General features: G+C 37.5%; 1 protein-coding gene across 2 annotated transcripts in view; it reads right to left on the bottom strand.

Moving 5' to 3' along the window:
• Positions 1–25816, bottom strand: part of Nrx-1 (Neurexin 1) — a 743918-nt gene that overhangs the window by 79349 nt on the left and 638753 nt on the right. The window contains exons 8-13 of one of the 2 annotated variants that reach the window (XM_083118572.1): positions 18491–18541; positions 12807–12914; positions 11444–11636; positions 5343–5534; positions 4704–4847; positions 339–556 (exon numbers count right to left, since the gene is read on the bottom strand). In XM_083118572.1, the coding sequence (XP_082974698.1) occupies positions 339–556; positions 4704–4847; positions 5343–5534; positions 11444–11636; positions 12807–12914; positions 18491–18541 (906 nt within the window). The remainder of the gene's footprint in view (positions 1–338; positions 557–4703; positions 4848–5342; positions 5535–11443; positions 11637–12806; positions 12915–18490; positions 18542–25816) is intronic. The other variant, XM_083118573.1, reaches the window with a different exon arrangement.

The raw sequence follows: 25816 nt of genomic DNA, 5'->3' as shown, positions 1-25816 counted from the left end.
CTTAAGGAATGACATGACAACAAAACGCATTATACACCAGGTGTGGCTTACAGGCCAGATGTCCCGGGTGACTGTCCTGGGTAGATTTTTGAGGAGGGGACAGGGTGACAAGTAGGAGGAACCAAAAATCAACCTCATTCACCTCGCCTGGTTAAAAATTTTAACTTGAGCTGCCCCAGTTATGTACCCATGCTGAATCCATTTCTCTCCTACTTCTAATGACTTACTATACATACTGTACATGATGAAGTGTGCCTTTACAAATGCATAATATGTAAATTCTATTATTTGTGTTTCTTGATATCACAAACACTAAATACATTTGAAGCTTCCCTTACCTGAATCCTTTCTCCGAGTCGAATAGACAAGGCAACTCTTCCACCATATAAGGTTAATTCTAGGCGATCAGGCGATTGCTCTGTGCTTGTGGTCAAAAGAAGGCCAGTGGGTCTGTTTGTGCGAAACCTTAAAGTAACATCCTCAGTTTCTGTCCTTGAGTCTTCTGGCATAGCAATCAACATATGTTGAGATCCATTGAAGCTTAAAGTTGTGGCATCTGAAGAAAAGGAGAATATGTCACACACTGGTCATCATCAGTTTAAGTATACAAACAATAAACAGTTTTGCGACAAGGTTCATCAGTATTATATGTATATTCTCTATGCCTCATTGTATTATTACATATGTTAATCCATCAGTGTATATACAGGGTGTTTCTAAAGGTCGTTTACAACGCTTGGGAGGTGATTCCTCACACGAAAACAAGCAAAAAGTCTAAGTTCCATTTTTACGACTGAGGCTTCGTTTCCGAGATAGGAGCCTCGCAAAAGGTGACAAAGTGAACGTCACACCTGACTGGGACGAATACTATAACAGATATAGAGGCGGTTCCAAGGGAATCATAAAGGAATCGTATGTGCTCAGTCCGGAAGTCACTATGAAAAGTTCACTGCACGCATGCGCAATGGAGTCCTCAAAGGAATTGGGGATTTCCAGCAAGAAAAATACATGGAAAGGGTATGTAACGCAGCAAGAAAGACCGTGACAATGAGAAATGCGTTAAAGACAACACATCCCGACCTCAAACATCAAAACATGAGCACGGAACACAAAATCCGAAAAGATGAGCACGGTTGCATACTCCAGTTACACGCGAGGAATGAACGAATCATGTCATGTGGCATACGAGAGACACATTACTCCACCAGGAGGAGGGAAAGAAAAACACAATATCAGATGATTGCGACAACGTGTATTTTTACACGCGACAACTACGTAATATCCCCCCCCCCCCACACACACACAACAAACAACAAATGTTCGAAGGGTTGGTTCTCTCCGGCAGTCGTTGCAGTCGTGTTGCAGGTGCTGGGATATGATCAGCAGTTGTGTTCGTACGGTAATACGGCCAATTTGTGCAGTGGGCCAGTGTTAAACAAAAACAATACTTTGCAGTTCCAGCTCCCTATTACACAGATGGCTGCGTATACGACCCAGCAGCTAGCAGACATGCATCTCATGTATGGGGAGGCACGTGGTAATAGCCGTGAGGCAAGGCGTCTTATGGAGAACGCTTTCCACATAGACGTTTACCGTCTCACACCTTCTTTCAGGTAGTGGACAGTCGACTGCGTGAAACAGGGTCAGTGTTACCACCGCGGCAAGAAGTTGGAAGACCCCGAAGTGTACGCACACATCAGTTTGCAGAAGATGTGTTAACAGTGGTCGCAGAACATCCTGGCACCAGTACGCGAGTGCTCGCTCGGGCACGAAACACGTCTCATGTGAATTTGTGGCGAGTGTTGTCAGAGGAAGGAATGCACCCTTTTAAACTGCAGAAAGTACAAGAACGGTTACCTCGTGACTTTCGCCCTCGTATGGAGTTTTGCCAATGGTTGTTGCATCAGCTGGACACAAACCCTCACTTCGGGGCAAACGTATTGTGGACAGATGAAGCCATTTTCACCAGGATGGATGTCTTCAATAGTAGAAACAGTCATGTATGGGACTTTGACAACCCACATGCACTTTTTGTGGCCCATCACCAGCACAGGTTTTCAGTGAATGTGTGGTGCGGGATAGTACATGATCATTTAATTGGACCATACATTCTCCCTGTTCGCCTGAATGGTCGCACGTATCATGCATTTCTTAGTGAGGTTCTGCCTTAACTGTTGGAGACCGTACCTTTGGCAAGAAATGTGGTACCAACACGATGGTGCACCAGCTCATTTCGATTGTAATGTACGACATTTCCTGCATGACGTGTTTCGCAATACGTTCATTGGTAGGGATGAGCCTGTGCCTTGGCCACCGAGGTCGCCAGATCTCAACCCTCTCGATTTTTTCTTCTGGGGAGAAATGAAAACCCTCGTATACGACACACCTGTCACATCAGCTGAGGACCTCGTTGCTCGCATCAACGTCGCCGCCGCGACGGTAGCAGATACACCTGGCTTGTTTGCTCGTACTCGACAATCCTTGATTTGTCGGTCGCTGTCATCTCTGCGTAGAAGTAAACGGCAGACATTTTGAAAACCGTCTGTGATTATTATCCTCGGCAATCTCAGTGAGAACACTCTTGGTATTGCTCCCCACCCCTTTGTGTGGTGAAAGTGACATCTTCAGTTGGTGTACAGTGACAGGACTGTCTGTGCGTAAGATATTGTAGCATTTGTTGTTTGTTGTGTGTGGGGGGATATTACGTAGTTGTCGCGTGTAAAAATACACGTTGTCGCAATCATCTGATATTGTGTTTTTCTTTCCCTCCTCCTGGTGAAGTAGTGTGTCTCTCGTATGCCACATGACATGATTCGTTCATTCCTCGCGTGTAACTGGGGTATGCAACCGTGCTCAACTTTTCGGATTTTGTGTTCCGTGCTCATGTTTTGATGTTTGAGGTCGGGATGTGTTGTCTTTAACGCATTTCTCATTGTCACGGTCTTTCTTGCTGCGTTACATACCCTTTCCATGTATTTTTCTTGCTGGAAATCCCCAATTCCTTTGAGGACTCCATTGCGCATGCGTGCAGTGAACTTTTCATAGTGACTTCCGGACTGAGCACATACGATTCCTTTATGATTCCCTTGGAACCGCCTCTATATCTGTTATAGTATTCGTCCCAGTCAGGTGTGACGTTCACTTTGTCACCTTTTGCGAGGCTCCTATCTCGGAAACGAAGCCTCAGTCGTAAAAATGGAACTTAGACTTTTTGCTTGTTTTCGTGTGAGGAATCACCTCCCAAGCGTTGTAAACGACCTTTAGAAACACCCTGTATATGAAGATAATTTGTACACATGTACACCTCAATACTCTTCATACACATAAAACTAGAATTGATCCCCAGATCTTCAGAGGGGCTTGCTTAAAATGCTACAAGATTTCAGAAATTTTACAGTAGGAAGTCAAGATGAACATGTTAGTGAATATATAAGTACATTGTGTTCCCCACCTCTTTTACACATCTTTATTCACGGGAGTTGTAAGTATTCATAACAATAACAATATTAATAATTTCCCATTTTGTCCCTCTACTTATCACCCAGTAACTCTTCCAACACTCGCTTTTATTCAATTTCATTACTACAATAAATGTGTCAAAAATTCAATGTTTCAATAAGATACATAAATTTATATGAAATGTACAGAAAATTGCATTAAACGCTACCTTAAAATTCTCATAATTTATATTTCTTTGACGACCACCTATGAGAACAAAGTTTGATACCTGGGGCGGGTGATCTCAAGTGGGAACACTGCCAACAACATCCCTGCATAGAGCAGCTCTGGAGCTCACCCAGACCCTAGCCAATATGTAACTGGGGGCAACCCTGTAGGGCAAAGACAGCCAAAGCATAGTGCTGAACACATAACGTCCACTATGGTCGAAATGGAGAATGTGGGGAGCTCTACCTCCAAGCCTCCCAGTGCAATGCGCAGGGGATAGCTTTACCTTTTACCTTTCTTGTCAGGGATATTTTTACTGAGAGAATTTCACCACAATTTTCTTGAAGTTCCTACCAACAGCAATTTACTTTTGTCTAAAAATATCGTGAAACTTTATTTCAGTGTTTATAAAAAAGAAAAAATAGAAGAAATTGTGAGGTAAGAGGATGATTAATCCTTTTTTATACACCCTTGATTAAAATATTACTTATGAAGATATATAATGCTGTGATTTAATGCTCTCTATGAGTATACAGACATTTTTACACCTCATTGCATCTTATGACAATAAAACTAAGAAATACAATGGATGGAAATTTTAAAAGATGGAAACAAATTCAACTTCAAGGGGCTTATATCCTCTGGCTCCAGCCTAGCCTTTTTAACACCTGTTGTTATTTTCTCACATCATCTGGCTACACTGCAGTATGATGTCATATTTTCTTTTCTTGTGAACATGCAACCAGCTTGCAACATAAGAGTAATTTTAATTTTGTGTGTTAAGTGTTCACCCTTTCCTTTCATTTTTAATTATCCATCCTTCTGGTTTCATTTCTTTCTATTTTCATGTGTGTGTCTCTTTACACATTCCCCCTTATGCACACACACACACACACATACATATGCAGTTGCTTCTAATTATCATCATCGAACACATGCAGTTGTCATACCCTGATACAACTGCTGTAAGCAGTTTTTATTACAAGAATAAGAGGGCATTTTCCAAATGCAAATATAATGTTGGACAGAGTTCTAACCTTTCCCACAAGTAGGGCCTGAGAATCCAGTACCAGTGCAGTCACATATAAACCTATTCCAGCCCTCAGAGCAAATGCCTCCATTCATGCATGGTTGGGAATCACATTGTGGCGGCTGTGTATGGCAAGATGGACGGATTGAACCTGCAAAAGAAAATGAAATATTACTGCATTAATAGGAATTTTTACAGATCAAAATTTATTTAATCTTTACTTAGAATCAGTTGTACAGTGGGATGCACAAGTATTGCTTGGCAAATTGTCCATGGTTAGTTTCATTAATTTTTCTCTCGCATCCTACGTGCTTTTAAGGAATAGGTTTTTATGTATGTTGGTGCACAGGTTGCTACTTGTTTGGCGCTTTATTTTAAATCTTAAAGCTCTCAGTGGATGAAATAAAGCGCATAAGCCTGATGCTGGACAGTTTGCTTGGTAATAATTATGCATCTCACTGTACGTTCTAACTTGTATTTTAGCTTGATAATATTTTTGAAAAAAAAAACTTTTAAAAGTTCTGAAGCATTGATAATTAAAATTAATAAAATATGTAAATTATATTGTACAAACAATGCGCCGCTTCTTCGAACAATATTTCGGCATCCTTTTGAAACTTACAAATTATTATAACTAATTTCTTACCTGAATCTTGTTCCCTTGCATATTTTGCTATATCAACAGCATTGCCATTGATTACAACATCCCTCATGCACCCAACGTATCCATAGTGTAGCATGCCTGACCACAACACAGGAGGAATGGCGACTGCAGAATTTGGAGGACCCAGTCCCCCAATATAAAGTGCTCCTTCCAGATCCAGCTGGTTAGAATCACCTAAGAAATAACATTTGAATTAGCTTTCCTGTCTGCAGCAAACAAGGGCATCCTTATCGCTATTTCATTACTGTTTTGAGATTTTTGGTAAAATTGTGAAGGCTTGAAGATTTTGAGACTTTAAATACAATAATACTGAAATATTATATAACAAGGTATAATAAGAAAAAAGTTGAATGTTATGTTTGAAAAATGGGAATTGTGAATTGGTCTCATACAAACTGAGATAAGTTAAATATAAAATCAGATTCCTGAATCCGTGTGAAGCTAACATGAGAGATTACGTAACCATATGAGAGATACAGTATATGCGTACATATGCATAGAAATTTCTGCGAAAAATCCACGCTCGATCAGGACTCGAAACCGGATGTCTGGCATGCCGTGCTATTGCTCTACCAAATCAGCTACCGAGTCAGCCCTAGTTTTAGCTGATTTTTCGCTTTCGTTGTGTTTTCTGCGTGAAATTGTCTCTGTCGGTGATACTGCAATGGGCTCTGTTGCCTTTGAAACACTGATATTGACGTTGCTTAGAAGCTCCCAGAGTGGAGCTGTATGTTACCTTATAATTTGACACACACATGAGATCCGTAGAAATTAGATAACATTTTAAATGTTCTATGAAGCACATTTCTTGTGTGTACCAAATGATAAGATGCATATGCATGTATGTGTGTTTGTATGTACGTCAAATTAGAACCATACTTGATGGTATAAGGAAGAAACCAGTTTCCTGGTACTATTTTCTTAAGGAAAAACAAATATGATTCACGCAAAAAAATACACATACAATGATTCAACTTCGAAGGTTAAGGAAGCCAAGATTGTATGGATTAATGGTTACACGAGGATTATGAAAAATTGTTTATCCCCAGTTTTATCTAAAGAATTTCAGAGCACTGGATGTAAAAATTTCCAAGGGTGGAATAAAGGTAAAACACATATGTGGTTTCTCTTCGATCTGAACAAAACATTATGACAGAAGGCACGTGAATTTGCTTTAAAGATAATAGTAAAATTTGTCCTTTGTCAGAATTCACTAATAATGAAACAATGTGAGGTTCAAGAATTGAAGAAATCTGCAAGGATGTAAAATATAACCTCTGCTTCAACACCAATACAATTTCTTGCCCTAAAAACGTAAGATATAAGTGGAAATAGCAATGGTAGATTTGCCTAATGTTATCTTCACCACTGTACTCCAAACTGCTACAAACAATTCAGCTCGATGGTTTCAAATTTACAGCAGTTCACATGATAACGACAATCTTGTCTGGTTTCCATGCTCTCTCCCTCTCTCTGTCTAAACCAAAAATTACATTTTGAAGCTTTTTGCGTGTAAAATTACAGCATAAACACGCGCGAGGTCACAGACGTACGTACAATTGAGTCTGTTTTTGTAACAAAATTTGAACGTATCAAAGCCTTGTTCAGTATGTGTTAAAAACACCCATTTGACAACGTAATCCTTTGTATGTATTATTGACTATCTTCAAAATAAGACCAGTTGCACCATCCTGGATACGTTCATGAGATATACGCATTTGATAATACCTTATTTTGCAAATGACGCTGTTTAAAAATCAATAAATATCGGACAAAATTTGATATTTACCCAGAATTCTTACAGTGTGTTGCATAAAAAAAAAAATAGGATCCGTACTTACTCTACAAAACCTAACAAAATTCAAGAGATCAAACGTCCTCTGCCTGATTTGACGCACCTTCGCTTTCAACCCCTTAAGTATAGGCAACCCAATTTTCACTACGATTGAACGGGTTGCATACCTGGCAGGTAGTGTCGATAATGGATTATCACAATGGCTTTCCCTGAAATGTCCGCAAATCTGATAACATGTACTTAGAATTCCTCAAAAATATTCAACAGAATATCCATATGAAGGCACAATTTGTAACAGGAAACAGATTAACGCCACCATGGCACTATTACATATATTTGCACAGCAATGAAGATAATTTGTTTTCAGAATATCAACGTAGTTCTTTGGAAGGCGAGACATTTCCGAGAAAAGCCGTTGCTGACGAAGAGTGACTTGCAACAGTCCGTCAGTCTACAACAAAACCCACCGATATGGACGCCATAATAACTGGTAACCAACAAACAGTTATGTTAGCACACGTTATGGATATTCACCGGCTACGCAGAGCCGTTTACATCACTCTAACACTTTCACAAAGTGGGCGGCATTGCAAAGTTTACCCATGGTTACTAGCCTAATCAGCCGGAGAACACAAGATTCTAAAATACCTCAGGGCTTGCGGGGTGTGTGTATAGAACCAACCAGGTGACCAGGATGCGGGTGACCCGTTACAAAGTGAGAAAAGGAAATTACAAGAGATAAGAGATATTTATTACTTATTTGACACAAATTCTCGAAATTTAATAAATACAAAAGGGCTTTTCTTCCTTTCAGTGATATCCGGGCTCTTCACTAACCCGGTGACAACAATATACATCTTTCTATAACAATTTCAAAACGGGTTAGATCCTAAATAAACCTTTTTATCTCAGTTAGTCACCTAGATGAGCCAATCTCATATTAAATTTAAACATGTTTATTTCAGTTAGGTTTCCAGACTCACTTGAAACGTTTGCCGGTTAATAGAATGTCAAAACTTCCTTCTCTCTTTCATGTGCATGTGCTTAAAAGCTAAAAAGGGAAAGGAAAGAAACCGACCGGGGACTTCCCGGGGTTTGAACCTGGGAGTCGGTTCCTGAACTAAATAAAACTAGGTTAAATTAAAAATAAACCTTTTTATCTCAGTTAGCCACCTAGATGAGCCAATCTCATATTAAATTTAAACATGTTTATTTCAGTTAGGTTTCCAGACTTACTTGAAACGTTTGCCGGTTAATAGAATGTAAAAACTTCCTTCTCTCTTTCATATGCATATGCTTAAAAGCTAAAAAGGGAAAGAAAAGAAACCGACCGGGGACTTCCCGGGGTTTGAACCTGGGAGTCGGCTCCTGAACTAAATAAAACTAGGTTAAATTAAAAATAAACCTTTTCCCCCCTTCTTCTACCTTCCGAACATATGCATATTTAAGGAAAAGAAAAACGGAGGGGAAAGGAAACCGACCAGGGGACTTCCCGGGGATTGAACCTGGGAGTCGGTTCCATCACAAAATACAAAGCAAAAAGAGGGTAGGAAAGAAAAGAACCGGCCGGGGACTACCCTGGTGTTGAACCTGGGAACCGGAACTTTACTGGGCCACATCTATTACAGGTCTCTGGTCGGGGACCACTCGGGGTTTGAACCTGGGAACCAGAAACCTTGGGGGACCCAGCCGGGGGCTTCCCGAGGATTGCTCCTGGGAACCGGGTCATTAAGGGCTTCATCTTTTGAGGAGGGACCTGGCCGGGGGCTTCCCGGGTTTTGAACCTGGGAACCAAGTCCTCCATTGCTGCTACTGGGCTTCTCTGGCAAGTAGGCCGTTTCCTGGATGTCTGCCAGTTGACATCAGGGAGCCATAAAGAGACTGATTTTTCGGCCCGTGTGAGCTACTTATATAGGTAAAGCAGGTGGCGCTGATGTACCTAACTACGTCACAAATTTACACGTAGCAAACCTCATATATTTACATATTGCAAACTGTGATAAACTAGATTACCCAAATCCTTACCGTTAAAAACCCTAAACGCCAGAAAATATACATGTTAATGAAACACATCTGATATAAAGCATTTACCAAACTTTTTAGACAACAATGAGCCTCGGCGGAGCGCAGAGCAGATAAGATAACACGACAATGAACGTTTATGCAGCATTTCAACAATCAGAAAAAAGGAGTTATCAAATCTTCGCTGACAAAACCAAAAGAGTGCGTTTAATGAAAAATATATTGTAACTGCGGGCACGTTACAGACTGCTTGTCTTTTGTAAATGGAACACAGCTCCTTTCACCGCCATTTTAATTAAATAAGTGATACAAACTTACAAACTCAACGAAGTAGTTTCTTCTGTTCACCTTTACTTAGCTGCAACACTTGCCATTCATAACAATAATAGCTTTGTACTTCGATATCGACGATCTCAGGTTCGAATCCTGGTGTGCGTAAGGTGTCAAGTTTGTCAAAGTTTCTTTTTAGTCTACCTCATGCACAGACAGGCTAATCGGGACCAGTCCCAAGTTTAAAGAGGGATTCGAACCACTGTGTGCCTTCAACGGGATCGAACCTGGGACTCCTTCATGAAAATTTGACAATGTTACCACTACGCTACTGGAGAGGCTGCTTTCTCTCTCATCACCACTTTCATCTAATCATTGATCGTCTTATCGTCACGATTACAGTATGTCTAAAGAAAATAAGAAATACAAACACACAACAACATTAGAGTTTTAGAGGAAGCTAATCTCGAGTACACACAAATGCAGTTATCATATCTAATAAAATTCAGAAAGTTCCTACTTTTAGTATTCTAGTTTTCAGAATTTAATTATATATTGACTTTGATATGCATTGATTGTATTTCTTACTCAGAGATATGCAGCATTTGTGAGAGAAATCAAACCCATTTGTTATTTCGACGTCGAGATTTTTATTGTAGAGGACAACGTTATTTAAAAATCGAGAATGCCCCCGTGGCGCTGTAGTCGCAGGGATCACAGGCACAAGAGAAGGGAAGCGAGAAGAGGAAACAAATGATTGTGCACTTTATTTCGCGAGTTTTCCGGGACATTATTATTTTGGTTAGGCTGTAGGTATTATTGTGGGGCGAAATCCATCACACTTTGTCGTTAATTAATTTATTAATAGGAAGAAGAGAAAGAGAAAGAGAGAGAGGAGACGAGAGAGATTTCTCTCTCTCTCTCTCTTTCTCTCTTCTTCTTCTCCTTTTCCTTCTTCTCTCCTCTCTCTCTCTCCCTTCCTCCCTCTCTCTCTCTCCTCTTTCCCTTTCTCTTGTCTCTCTCTCTCTCTCTCTCTCTCTCTTTCTCTTTCTCCTCTTCCTATTAATTAATTAACGACAAAGTGTGATGGATTTCGCCCCACAACAATACCTACAGCCTAACCAAAATAATAATGTCCCGGAAAACTCGCGAAATAAAGTGCACAATCATTTGTTTCCTCTTCTCGCTTCCCTTCTCTTGTGCCTGTGATCCCTGCGACTACAGCGCCACGGGGGGGGGGGGGGGGGAGGGAGAGAGAGAGAGAGAAAGAGAGAGAGAGAAATCTTAGAAATTATTTTCAGTTCAGACGAGTAATTGATTGTTCTCCAGAAGTGTTACAACTGCGACAATAAACTAGCGACACCACTGGTTAACAGACACATGAAGAACTATGCCAGGGATCAGTGCATAATTTGTGCACGTTTCTATAAGGGATTTCTAATTTCTTATAGGAGCGTACACAAATTCCTGTACAGCGTGCATAAATTATAAACTAAATATTGGCACTGGGCTTGGTCCGTTTCAAGCAAGTGGCCATGGTGGCGAGATATTGATATAAGTAATTCCAATGCTTCTAATTTCTTACAAATGCATGCACAAATCCCAAGTTAGCGTTCACAAATTTTGCACTAAATAGTGGGATTGGTTTTGGTTGGACGATGTGGTTACACTTGTATGACGTTGGTATATTATCCTGCCAAACTCTGTGAGCACAAATCCACAACGTGTACAAATTAGCACATATTTTGCACTGGTTTCCGAACACTAATTTTTTATTTTATTTATGAGTACTGCCAACTTCACATGATTGGTATACCGTAAACAGAGTCAATACACGGGCGAGACACATACACATTCACATAAATAGGTTTGCTATCTGGTCAAGACTAGATTCAATGTTCGTTGAAACGTATCAAGTCTGTTTGAAATCAATTTTGAATTACACGGCACTGAAACTGTGAAAGCGCTTAGGGTTAAAGAGGAGGCAAGGACTGACCTGGAGTTATGAAGTTGGCCGCCGTTCCATCCACGGTTACTCTTCCCACTCTTCCGCTGCGGTTCAGCGCTATTTCATGCCAGAAGCCATCGTCCACTCGCCGGGTGGTGCCCTTCACCTTGACACCACCCGATCCGAGGTCCAGGTGAAGGTACACGTGGCCGTCCAGGAGCTCGAATGCAAAGAAATCGCCCTGGAATGAAGGGATTTCAACTCAGACACAGACATGTCAATACAAAAACCAGTAAATATACCGTGAAAGAAATGCACTTTATAGAAATTCAGCAGTGTTGAGTGCACGCTAAAAATAAATATTTTTATTCCAATTTGTTTCTGAAAAATGTTTGAGTGTGCATACGAAATAAGTTATACTGTAGTAAAATTATTTGTATAAATCCATTTTTGTATAAAAGTGTGTTATATTGTAATAAAAGTTTTTAAAAATTAACATAAATACATAGTTTTATAACTGCGATAAACTTATATTCATAACAAAAACCCGTTGAACAAAATTAACTTTATATACAGATATAATGTTTTGAAATTTTTAGTGCACATTAGATTCGAGTAAGTATTAATATGAAATTAACTAAAATGCTTAATATAAGTACACAACACTGGTATTTAAATATTCTTATTTCAATATGAAAGTCATCCTCTATTATATATTTTTTCCAAACATCCTTAACCTCTGATGAAAGTTGCTAGAAATACTTGTTAATTGAGAGATTGCTGATAGATATTAATTATGATAAAGAAAGAAAGAGAGAGAGAATGTCTGAAATATAAGTAGGATAAAGTGATGCGATGTTGATTAATTGTATCCTTCTTATGAATTGTTTGGCTCCTGAAGATAGAATGAAGAGCCAATCGAGACAATACATATAGTACATTATGTTTAAATGGAATTTACTAACTCTTCACATTCAGTAAATTCCATATTTGCGTCGTTAGAAGTGCAGCACGAAAGATTAGCTGTACACAATACTCAATATTGCCTCCAACGTGAAGCCAGAAGAATAGACTGGAGTAATTGATAATTCACAGAGACAGAACTTGCAATATTACCAGCTTTTGATAGGTTTAAAAGTTTTTCACAAGATTCACAGTTAAATAAGAACTGTTTCTCTCAGGTTGTGCTTAGATACACAACAACTGTCGGGCTACTGAAACAAATACTGAAGCATCAATGCTAATTTATTGAATGAAAAAAAAATCAAAATTAATATTGAATCGCATAAATATGCGTGTTGTTTGTGCGCTTGGATTCACTTACGTGGGTATATAATTAGATTCATTATATTTAGAGTTCACTTGGATATTCAATTTAACATTTGCTGAAGAAGAGTCAAGAGATACTTACATGGGAAGAGCTGCCCCCGCTGTTGAACATCAGAAGGCCGTTCGCTTCGTTGGTTCGGATTTTCAAAGAAATGGCACCATACCGCGTGGCCTCCCACGGCGGCAAAACCTTCGGAACATAAATATGTCATATTGGCTTGTTTATGAACTGACATTTTTGCATATTCACAATAAGAGCAAATAAAACCCTAATTTTCTTACATCTACTTTATATATATATATATATATATATATATATATATATATATATATAATTTTAACATAGTTGTGATCTTCTGATATTGTTCTCTTAAAGAATTATCTTGAACTATCAAAAAATTATTTACGCCCTGCTTTCTTACTTTATTAACCATTCAGCATCTGGCAATAGTTGTAGCCTCATATATCGGATATGAAAATCAAAACTCTACTATAGTACCATTAAATAAATATGTTTACTGTCACGAGTGTACTTCTCTTCAGAAGTATCAAAAATATAATTGTTTGTGTTTTTTTAAGTTAAGGATGCCCGCAACAATTTGGATTATGGGCCCCCTCTGAAGAGACATGTGGGGGTGAGACCGGCAGTAGGTGGTGTCTCAAGGGCTGTTGGCCCACGGGGAGTTAAGGATTAAGTGGAGAGCTTTGAGGCAATATGCCTAATTGTTTCAGCCCCCGTAAATTAGCGTGCTAAACATTCATTACACATAAGCGTTTATTCGCACGTTCGACCACACTTTCGTTTGTGAACCTTCGTTATAAGTAATTCATTTTATAATTAACGTAATGGTTGTATGATGGCAGTCTTCCTGATAAATATAATAGTTAAAATACTTACTTGGCCATCTAAATTGCTTCACAATGGCCTGCAAGTGTGATCAATTATGGAAAATTTTCAAACAGTTGATATGTTAAGGAATGTGAATATTATCAGAAAGAAAATCTACTAAGAGGAATTCCATATTGTGAGAGGCTCATTAAGATGGCACATTAAAATACATTTATTTAACAATTGTTTCCCTGTGTCAAAATCACAGATTTCTAGTTTGTGATTCATACAAAATTTGTCAGCGCTAATAATTTCAATGTGGCAGTCTAATTCCTATACTTTATTTTGGAAAATTGAAATTACATTCAGTTGTAGTGGCTTGCTTCTAGAAGGCTCATTGTTTTGTTCTTCAAACTCAAACTTATTGCTAGCTGTCTTGAGCAATATAACAAAAAAGAAATGTGTCTACTACGAATATATCATGAAGTATAGAAATCAGTATTGGTAGCTGCTGTATATAATGGCTCAAAACTCAAGTACTTTGTCAAGAGGAGTGCAAAAGGTGACGTCTTCGAAAGGCACGGAATCCATCAATCACTATTCAACGCGGTACACCATGAAAACTGCAGGCTAACTAGACTCTGGCGACTGGACACACTGCCATAATCATAATCATTCACCAGATTTTATGATAGTTATGAAGATTTCGATTTGTTTTCTACATCGCTTTTTTACCATGGACAGATAATGTAATGATTGTAGTATTTGTAAGGGGTTTAACTGTGCGTTAATTTTATTCCAGATAGGCCTTACCTAATGTATTTGTTGATAGGAGGCTTGGCCTCGTATGATATGACGGCTGCAAATAGCCTAAGTGCTTGACCCCTTCTGGAATTAGGAAAAAATAATTTCCCTTCCTTTCTCCTTTTAATTTGTAACTGATGTGCTCACAGGAAATAACAATAACTATACTAATAGTGGAATTTCTACTAATTATTTTCATTAGTTCTGATACCGAGTTCCCAATCATAACTTATTCACATAAGTAACAAAAGTTATAGTTACACATACTAACCTTTAGTGCCAAAATGAAGTATGCTGGGAATGGAACTACAGAAAATATTATCAACAGAACTTGAGACACAAATCTTTTTTAAATCACGCTAATTTCTTTATCTCCATTCTAGATGAAATTCAGCGAATGAAAGTGAAATGTTAGCTTTAAAAAATATCGTCAGCATATTTTCCAAAAATACATAAAGCTAATGACAGTACCAATTGCGACACGTGTTTTAACTGCGCCTTATTCATAATTTCTCCTTGTTTTTCAAATTTAACGAAATCTTATACTACTAACTTAAACCTATAAAGCATTATAAAGCTACAAGTAATATTGTCACATTACACTTCAAAATGTTATAGTCATAAGATGGTTAATTCATTGTTTAAACATTTGAACAACAGGTGAAATTGTGCCATGCAGAAGCTGACATTCAAAATTATTTAAAAGAAGCTGCAGTTCTTGGAGCCAGTAACAAACCAGCCTGTTTCTATAACATGCACAGTGAAGAAGCAAGCTATTCACAATTAAGGTTAGAGGAAAAGGTAAAAGTAACAGTACTTCCATTTGTTACTAGTTTTAAATGTACCTGGTAAATGTATATTCGATTTTGAATTAAAAGAGCAACACTCCCAAGTACCATTTTTAGAAATCCACTCTCTTTGAGAATAGCAAATTGAATGCAAATCGATACAGTTAATACAAATATCTCATTATATATACAATGAACGGTTAATCTGTTACTTTAAATTAAATTCCTTTCGTTTTCAATTCATGCAACATTAAAAGGTGCAAAAATCTTGTCAACTCATCAAGTAAGGCTAATTACGATAATATTATAAGTATCCAAAATGGGGGATATAACTCGATAAAAAGATTATTATTTATAATTTAATATACAACTCTTTGATTCTGCTGTCAGCTTCTAAAACACCTTACACAATAAGATGACAATACCAAATTTTGTACTCCACATTCGCTATTATTGAGAAGTGCATTGTTGCAACTAATACACGATATAAGCAAACATCAATTGAATATAAGAGAAAATTAACGAGAAGCCAAAACATTTACTTCAACATCTGTCACGGAGATTACATTGGTTTTGTGAAGCGTATCGAAATATGTGTTATATCAAAAGAGTAGTGTTTGTTAAATCTATTTTAATTAAGTTCACTCGTATATGTTCGCATTATCTCGGATATAGAGAACTGCTGAATTGTTTATTGTTGTTATGTAATATTTGAAAATTTTCATCCTTACGAATGAGGATTAATTTTCTTTGAACACTACGATACCAATAATGTAGGGGGTGAGACCTAATGATAATTTCCAATAGAATATTGTAAATCTACTATTACTATTTAGTTGCCTTGCTTTGGATAATATTGAACAGAACTATGATTACTTTTATTTGCAACTGTATGTCTCTCAAACTTCACCTTTCCTTTATTGTTCTCAATCAATTTTGGAGCATTTCGTTTAATGAACGTACAATAATTTTAAAATTTGGTGTTATAACGCACTTTCTAACATATGATACGCATGTAAGAGCTTGCCGACACACACAAACATGACAAGAGCATTCGGAAGAAGACTGTCAGTAAATTTTGAAAGGGGAACAAATGGACACACCGAAATGCAAAAATCGACGGTGATGAAATATATCTAATGGTACATTTTCAATTTCCAAAGACTATACCCAGAATTGGATCCAGCTATAAGGCAAAGCCCCTCAAGATAACACCAGAACTGAAATGTGAGGAAACAAAACTGAAGGGAAGTAATTATTTTGGAAGTCCCAAAACCCAACAATAAAAATATGGTCGTAGATTTCACCAATAAAACGAATTTTTGATCGAGAAATGGAATAGGAGTGACTCCAGATACAAACGAAATCCAAATGTATTTGCTTTCATGCATTCATTTATCCAGATTTTGTTTCTTAACATGTTTTCGCAAATGTATGCAATATGTAGATGTTTATTCCAAACATGTACGGAAGTAGATCCTAGAAGTTGCAAAATGCCGTTTTTAGTTATTCAACACTTTTCTGTACGTGGGAGAATGAATAGTAGGTATATCATCGAGAAAAGAATACAAGATTTGTAAGAACGAGTATCACCTGGCAATCTAGTAGTTATTGCCCCAGCACTGCGAGATAATATTTAGAGATTGTAATGAATAGAAGAGACTGAGAAATCCTATCCAAATAGTAGCAATGGTCATTTGACAGGTGAAATGCTAATGTGGGAACCATGCTACTGTATATGTTGGAAAGAAAAAGGATACGAAGAGTATGGGGCACAAATATATCCAATTTACTAAATAAAAGCAACTTTAACAATGGCAGAGATTCAGAAATAATTAATCAGAACTTTTAGCGTTGATCGTACAGTGTGGGTCTGTAACTTTGAAACGTGTTACAGGATTTCGAAATGGATAAAACATTTAATGAACTACCAACACCTCTCCACTAAAACGCACTGAAGCAAGTCTGAAATGAGGTACCCAGGGATACATCTTTTTATTTATTTACAAAGGGGATCAATAAAGACCAAGTCAATTGGCGATCTTATTGTACGTACATTCGCATTGCTTCTCATTAGAAAATTTAATTGAGTCACATTTTGTTGCATACATTTCTTCATTTCAAGCTTTTTGGGCATGGTTTACCGAATTATATGAGGTTAAATTATTACTTTTCTATGTACACATTTTTTTCAATTTTGTAACAGGTTAAGAGCGTATTATAAACACTTCATTCATCTGTAAATTAATAGACGGGCAATTATTGAGTCGAGAAAATAGAAAAGAACTGATAAATTTTAGTCTATTTTTTCGCTGCAGAATAATACCTTGTTTCTAAGGAAAAAATTGTAATATAAGTTTTTAGTTGTTCATTTGAACAAAGCAAACAATACTAAAATTGCTTGAAATTATTGGACCTATTAAACCATGATTCAGTGAATCTAGTTTTCTATTTGTAATTTACGAAGTAGCTACCCCTTGATGCAGCTCTAGTGTGACATCATTAATTTCCAAAATAAACAACATTTGACGTGCCTATTTGTTTTCATGTGATGGCAAATGAAACTTTTCCCCTCTTTTTACGATTTATTCTGTTTTTAAACTATTAGCTTTTTTACTCAAATAGGCTTCGTTTTAGGTTGTTCATTCGGAAGCAGTGAACCGAACCAAAAATGTTTCCTAAAAACACCTATCAACACCCTACCTCATTTAATACCTACAATTTTCACGAAATCACCGACCATTCAACATACGAGTCACCACGTAAGTTCGAAATACTCTCGCTTGACTTGGTCTATGAATTTCCATAAAGCACACTAATAGTATGTGCGTGTTTATAGTTTTTTAAAATAATTACTGCTAAGCGAAAGTTATTTATACATACACTGGAAGTTACGTATACTTTACATTATTATGTAGCTTTTATAAAAGTATATTAAGTTTTTATACCAGTAAATGTGGCCCCGGCGCCCACCCAGCGTCGAATAACATGGGTACCTGGGGGAAACCCTGGGGGGTAAAGGCGGTCAGGGGCGTGATGCTGATCACATCACCCCCACTCACGACCGGATCAAGAAAGTGTGGGGCGTTACCCCCACACCCCCTATACGCCTTCATGGCGTGGTGCTATGCACAGGGGAACACTTTACTTTTTACTTTTTTTACCAGTAAATGTAGTTGGCCCTCGTTAACAAATCAAACGATTCAAATAATTAAGCAAAATACACAATATAATTCTAAAATTGAGCTCAATATAACTCTGAAAACATGAAAAAAATACTTGAATTTACGTCAGTGCTTAAATGTGAATATATATCATGATAATGATAGTTGAGTGGGAGCTTACCAGGAAAGAGTCTGGAGTTGTAAATGTAGCCACGCCCTCAGGGTGCGGAGCCTGGGACAGAAATGGACAAGCCAGTCAGACTACTTCTACCTATCATCTACTAAATACGTCATGACAAGTGCTAGCATCTATTCCTTCTCCATTCAGGCATACAGTGAGGAGGAAGGAAAGATAGAGGGAATCAATGCATCTCGCAATTCAACGCATGTGACATCTGGAACACCATCGCAGCATATCGTCATTAATTGAAATATACTGTAAAAATTTATAAATGCATCTTACACAATTCTCATACTAAATATGCTACCTGTCATGTTCTTCACCTTATCCAAATAAAGCTCACTGATGTTCTGCTATCTGTAACCGCATGATAAACAAATGATCTATGTACATGCGGAACACAAATATTGATAACGTAAATATTCCCAGTGATATTAATCTAATGATGCCAAAGGTTCCATGTCAAACACGTTGTATGGCCAGACATACTGATTCTGTATGAGACGATCTTCGGAACTATGAAATATTACAAAAATTTTCGGGATGAAATTGCATGTCAATTGCAAATATGAATATTTAACATGTACTTTTGATATTTACAAAATGTTATTACTTTACTTGTTACCAGTAAGTTAAGCAAAGGACTAAAATGTCGTTCAAAACATTGATTCAAGTATAAGTGCACGATTAATATTAATGAAATATTCCAAGATAAACATAAAAGTATATTCTCTTTAATATTCATAATATATATTACTATAATCGAAATACATAATTGAAAAATTCCCACGTAATGTGGGAGTAGAATTACCTATATCACCTTTCTTTGAAATGCATTTGTTAGCTGCAAATCCCATTTAAACTCTCCAAAGCCAAACTTATTACGGGTGCTATTAATTTTCACGATACATGTTGGATTTTATATTAATGCAGTTGATATGCACAGTTTTATAACTATTTGAAGGAATAACATCGAAATATAATTAACTCATTACAAATAAAACAGATTAAATAATATGTTTGACTCTTCGTAATTTACCTCCTTACTCCCTCACAAGATTACATGTGACCGAATGATAAGAGTAATTCCTATCCAATACTGTGGGTATTTAAATTAAGCTTCTAGGATACGTTAATAAACAGACTCAATATTATGAATAAGAGGAAAATGCTTGAAGGTGAGAATAGTTCCGAACATCGTGCTCACTAATGACAAAAGCACACGATATCATGGCCAGAAAAAACAAGATCAGAAAACATAGTTATCATTAAAAATAATAGTTAAAAAGAGGAAAATTCCAAAGAATTTAAAGCATTCAATTTTTATATGACAAACAAACAAGAACCAAAGCTTTCTTGGCTGCTTAGTTTGTCCTACATGCGATATAAACTCATCCGTATCAAGTGACGGTAAAAAATAACGTTGTAATATATAAAATGCAAAGCAGCTGCACACAGCTTATCATCACACATGAAGGTTCCTTTTTTCTTTATATGTACGTAATACATAATTCATTAAGGGTAAATCAAGAACATGTTAAATATACAGAAAAACAAAGAACGTTCATTGAAAAATTAGATGAACACCAAGTTACCAAAATCAACACAACCATTCTCCATTTATTGACTTCAGACTAAAGTCTAGCATGCCATTCTTTATAAACACACAACCTCTATGCTAACAAAGTGCATGTATTCATGAGTATATAAAAAGCAATGGCTATTTAGTTAACTCTTTAAATGCATAAAAGGTTCATAACTTTAGTTAGGAAAAAGTCACGCAAAACAGTTGAGGTGTTTCTTAAAAATGATCAAAATGACTCGTGTATCAAGTTTGCAGGAATATTTTTAACAATGAAAATATTTTACATTTGGAAAAGGATAAAACAGGTATTGAACGAACACCATATCATTTTAGAGTGTTATAAATACTTGAGATATTGAGATACTAAATAGGAACAACACACACACACACACACACACACACAGACAGACAAACAAATTGCATTTGTATCTATACAACAGAGTTAATACAATTTTATTCAATACAAATCAAATAAGGATATAATGTTTTAAGTAGAGATGTGTCAGTTGAAATAATTTATTCTGATGATAGCCTCGTAAATAAAGCTGAAACATTGCTAATTAGAAACATATTTGCTTGTTTCATTTGTACTAAATTTAGTACTGGCGATTGTAAGAAGTAAGACACATCATCAAGAAAAATTAATGTAGACAGAACAAACACTCTTCCTCATTTGTTTGATCCGAAATCATTACATCAGTGCTTTTACAATCTTGATAAAATACTAATGTTTATCACATTTTTTCTACATTGTAATGCATTGTAATTTTTATGTGATTTGTATCAGACTTAAAAGTATACTTCCAGTCCCAGCTAGCGTATGTGCATGAAGTGGACTTTATAAAGAAATCGTCGTAAATGTTTCCACTGTGGATACAGTCAATAATTACGAATTTTTACGCGTAGAATTGCTAAAACACACATGAATTTCAACGAAAGTATTGCAATATAATTATTATTTAAAAGTAACTGGTAAGTATGGATGGAAAAGAAAACAGGTGCAAATGGTAAAAAATATGCAGACTATAAAATACCATATCGGTAACATTGTCACGGGTAGAACAACGGGGGGTGGACGTTCCCCGGATGGATAAGTCTGTTTCCTAATCTACCCCCCGCAAGTGATGAGCCCAAATACTTATCTTTGTAAAGTATTTAGACTTTACATGTACCTGCCTCTCAGAAAAAAATCTCTCCCCCCTCTGCCTCCACACTTGTTTTTTTTTTTTCGGTGCCGTTATATCATCACACTAAGTACATCTAAGAATTCATAACAGTAGGTATTTTGTAAATTTTGTAAATGTCTACATGATACCTTCGTGGGTTGTGAATTCTCTCGCATTCATGTTCATGGGAGAAGAAAAATAGCAGAAAAATATAACTATGATTGCATGGCAGAAATCCAGGACTTAACGTGGAGTTAAGTCTACCCATTAGTCGCTACAATAGTGTTTACTCAGCTTCAAGATAACGCAATAAATTAGAGTGCTTGCATATATACTCAGGTTGTATGTTTATTTTATGGCACGCGTTTCATTAGCGCAATAAAACTACTTTACTATTTAGATGCGAGATACATACCAAGGGAACTTACCAGAAACTGAAATATTGATAATTCTTTAATTATTGATTCTTGATCTTCACAAATAGCTCCTTTTATATCGCTAAAAACTAGTTTATTTTTATAGAAAAAAAACAAATTTTATCTTTGAGTTCCTGTAGGGTGCTAAACAGAACAACCGCCATTGATAAGACTACATCAAATTGGCATTTTATTAATCTTAAATTCATTAAATTTTATCCTCTCATAACTACAGAGCATTCCCTGACATTCGCTACGAGACTGCGGAAAGTTGCCCGGCATCAGCGCTTGTCTTTTCCGGTGAACGGGTCCGCGACAGTCGCACACTACAGTCTGTTTTTTCGCTCTCCCTGCCTTCGCTCTCTTACCCTTTCTGTTGAAGTTGCAGACTGACGCCAGTATAATCCTCCCTCGGAAGTTGTGTTGAAGATTGTGGCTTAATATGGCACCACAAAAGTTTACATTACAACAAAGGATTTATCTTGTCGAGTGTTACTTCGGAAAGAGGAATTGTGGAGAAGTGCGACGATGTTTTGCAACGAAATTTCCTGGTGTTCCCGTTCCATATAGGACAACTATATTAAACCTCGTAAAAACGTTTAGAGTAACCGGGTCAGTTCTGAATAAAAGTGGAAAGAAAAATGGGGAAATCTAAAAAATAAAGTATACAAAGACAATCCGCACACCATCCGTGAGTTAAAAGAGAGTATTGTACGAGAAATCGGGAGAATTACAGTAGACGAACTTGCACGTGTAAATGCCAATTTCCTTCGGACATGCCAGGAATGTGTTGCAGCAGAGGAACATCATTTTCAATACCTTCTGTAGTCAAGGTTAGTACACAATATGAAAACTGTAATTTTAATAGCCGACTCTAGCGACTGTCGCGGACCCGTTCACCGGAAAAGACAAGCGCTGATGCCAGGCCGCTTGCCATCGAGTCTCGTAGCGTATGTCAGGGAATGCTCTGTAGTAGCTTTTGATTAATTAATATGTAGCGATAAGTTTTGACTGATGACCATGAGACAAATCGTACAGGACCGAGAACCGCATAAAATTGGTAGATATTTTGTTTGATTTTTAATTTCCCCAGGGATCATATTTGTAGCATGGAGATTTTTTTGACATGACGAAATATTCAAATAAATTCCTGACTACTTATTATTTGAATTCCATGGATGGACTAATGGAGATATTTTATGTTGCATTGTTATTGTTTGACAGGTATGCGCAGTGGGTGGACACATACTGAACGGTAAATTTATCCGTGACTATTTTCATTACTTACTATGTAAATATCACAGCTATCACTGTGTAAAACAAAGAGAATGAACATGGTGATGCAAATATATCTTTACAAACTCTGTAATCTTATTTCACGCTTAATTAAAATATGAAAATTATGTTGCATTACAATGTAAGTTCGTTTTCGGCTGGTACGGTCGATGTTACTCGTAAATCAAAGGCAACAGATCTCGTGGTAGTGTTATTGGTTAGGACAATTTCCACACAAAACAGATTGAGCAAAATTCAGGCGGATTTGGAAGAGCAATGCCATGGTATGCTCGAGACCCACTTTTAAGTCCTGGCCGAACGTGCATTTTTCAAGTTTCCAAACTGTGTTCTTGGAAGTGAGGAAGAGAATTATATTTTACCTAGGTAGTTAAATCGAATGTAATAGACTATGTATCATATTCTATACAGTACTGTATACTAAAGTCAAAATATGTACTTACATCTGAAGTATTAATGTTGTGAAAATAGAAAGGATGATCAAAAGCAATAGCATAGCCAAGTTATGATAATCTTGATTCTAAATTCACTTCCTTTCCCTATCGTAGCATTAATGGCACTGTAATGCAGGAAATAAGGTAAGATGTTCTGAATAGCGTAAACACAACTCAAGCGTCTCCGGCAAAAAACTCAACTGAAAAGTAATTGAATTTTGTAGTTAAACTTTACTTTTTGCTATCGGAAGTTCTCCAGGTGGTCATCTTAGTACTTCCATGAGAATAGAATGCAAAACGAGAAAGAGACCATTGTTGAATGCGTATGCCTAGCTGAATTTATTTAAAAATCAAGTGGCAGTTAGTTACCAAAAGAAAGTAACAAGTGTGATTTAACTTTATTCTGCGGCAGGAAGTTCTGAATGCAATTTTCATAGCGCGAAATGAGTTTATTTTTGTGCTGGAACCTTGTGCATGCAGCAGCTTGCTTCCTTTGTGGGTAGAAACATCTCTTCTGGCGACGAGTACATTAACCCCTGCCTTTGATATTCCCTCTCTGTCCCAAGGCAACTTTGTGCTCTTTGATTTTTGTAAACCAATTTGCTACGAGCGATTTAACAAAGTGATGGCATCACTGAGCCGGTAGCAAAAAAGAACGAATTATTTTTGTCTTCTCGGGACTTTCCGACATGGGATATTCCAGAACTAACCCTTCAGATAAAGAGGATAGAGACTGGGTAAATGAAACAAATTGACTACATTGAAATTGATGGGCAGTAAGTTGAAATCCATAGGTTCTTTTTTTTGTAGAAAATTGAGTGCATGGCTGCCCAATTTGTGAGTCGTGTAAGGTGCATCGACATTCTTCCCTTTGAGCTTATAAATCGTTGCATCCAATCAGTGGTGGCGATTGGGTGTAGAAATTGAGGGGGCGAGGACAGTATACTTCTTTTTGTAGACAAAACTTAGCATTAAGAACAAAATGTAGGGCCGGCAACTGTAACCCCCCTCCCCCGATGTCCTCGAACTCGCCGCTACACAATTCAAAATCATGTAATATCATGAGAGATTTGAAAAATGATAAATCAATCGTAGTATTTTGCGGAGATTCATCAGTTAAAGGTCATACCAATACTTACAAGAGTACCAATTATGAATGAATATCTCCACACATACAATGTGTTTACATTAATGTCTTTATGTGAAAAGAAAGTTGTGTATGTGCACGTTAGCATGGTCCAAAATTCTCAAAAGAAAATAATTTATCAAGTCACCCCCGGTTGGATGCCAATTGACCTAAAGACACCCCACACAAAATTTGGTACTTGAGCGATATATTCCTGTCGTGTTCCACGCGTTTTACTTTTTTTTTCGTAAGGATTGCACGCCTAGAATGTAGGCATCCTCTACGACCCTCAAAGGGTCTGACCACTTTAATTATTTTTTAACTTGAGCTCAAAGATATGCAGAAGATCACGAAAGAATCAGAACACGACGATTTAGCATCGTAATGAAGACTGGCACTGAAAATGACCAACCATGTGCTTCTATCGATACCAGAAGACTAACTCTGTCTTTGGGTGGTAGAGAGAGAACCACTTTTCGCCTGTGAAGCGAACGCATGCCAATTGAGTGCAGTTAATACGCAACTTGCCGGAGACTGACTTCGGTGCGTGTCTGCGTTCCTTTCAATGCGGATCTTCTTCATTAAGTGAACATGCAACGTGTAAAAGTGCCATTGACGGGGGAGGGGAAGTAGTCGTGTCTTGCAAGATTTCGAGGATCACAAGCTGCATTCAAAAGGAGAAATCCTGCGAAATCGGATGTTCTTCTTGAAGTGCTGTTGGAAGTATCTGAGAGACTCTACGTTTGGCACGTCAGAGAAGATGACAGTGCATTGTCAGAACGCTGGCCTACCTATCAAGCTGATGGCACATGCTCATAAGGCTATCAGTTCTGTACCACGAATGGCGAAACGCACGTAAGCATGAAAAGAGTAGAACCACGAAACAACTGGCGAGAGTGGCGACGTTCGCGAAAACAGTGAATGAACTATTTGACAATTCCCATCAGGATGTCATGGGAATGACGGAATCAAAGATGAGAAATTCTTTTTGGGAAAGAATGAAGACCAAGGTTTATGATGAAGCTGGACGAAGAGTACGTGTTGCATCAGGCAAGCGAAGGTGGAATTAGAAAACGGCAGCAGAAGAGAGACTGCTTTGAAAGGAGGCTCTGGCGCCAGTGAATATCTTGGTTCATTTTCCTTCTCAAGTGTAGCGAAGTAGGGGAAGGGAAGAAGAGTAGCAGCAGTGGCGAGTAGGTTTTCTAAAAAATATTATGCAGGTGGTCATTGTAGGAGACAAACTTGGGCCTGCGCCGTAGAAAGGCAAGATTTCGACCGACTTAGCAACTGTTTTCAAATCTGTTTC

This window comes from Lepisma saccharinum, chromosome 3, assembly GCF_977018435.1.
Source record: "Lepisma saccharinum chromosome 3, izLepSacc3.1, whole genome shotgun sequence".
Classification (NCBI taxonomy): domain Eukaryota; kingdom Metazoa; phylum Arthropoda; class Insecta; order Zygentoma; family Lepismatidae; genus Lepisma; species Lepisma saccharinum.
The sequence above is the reverse complement of the archived record's forward strand: the minus strand, read 5'-3'. Positions and strand labels throughout refer to the sequence as shown.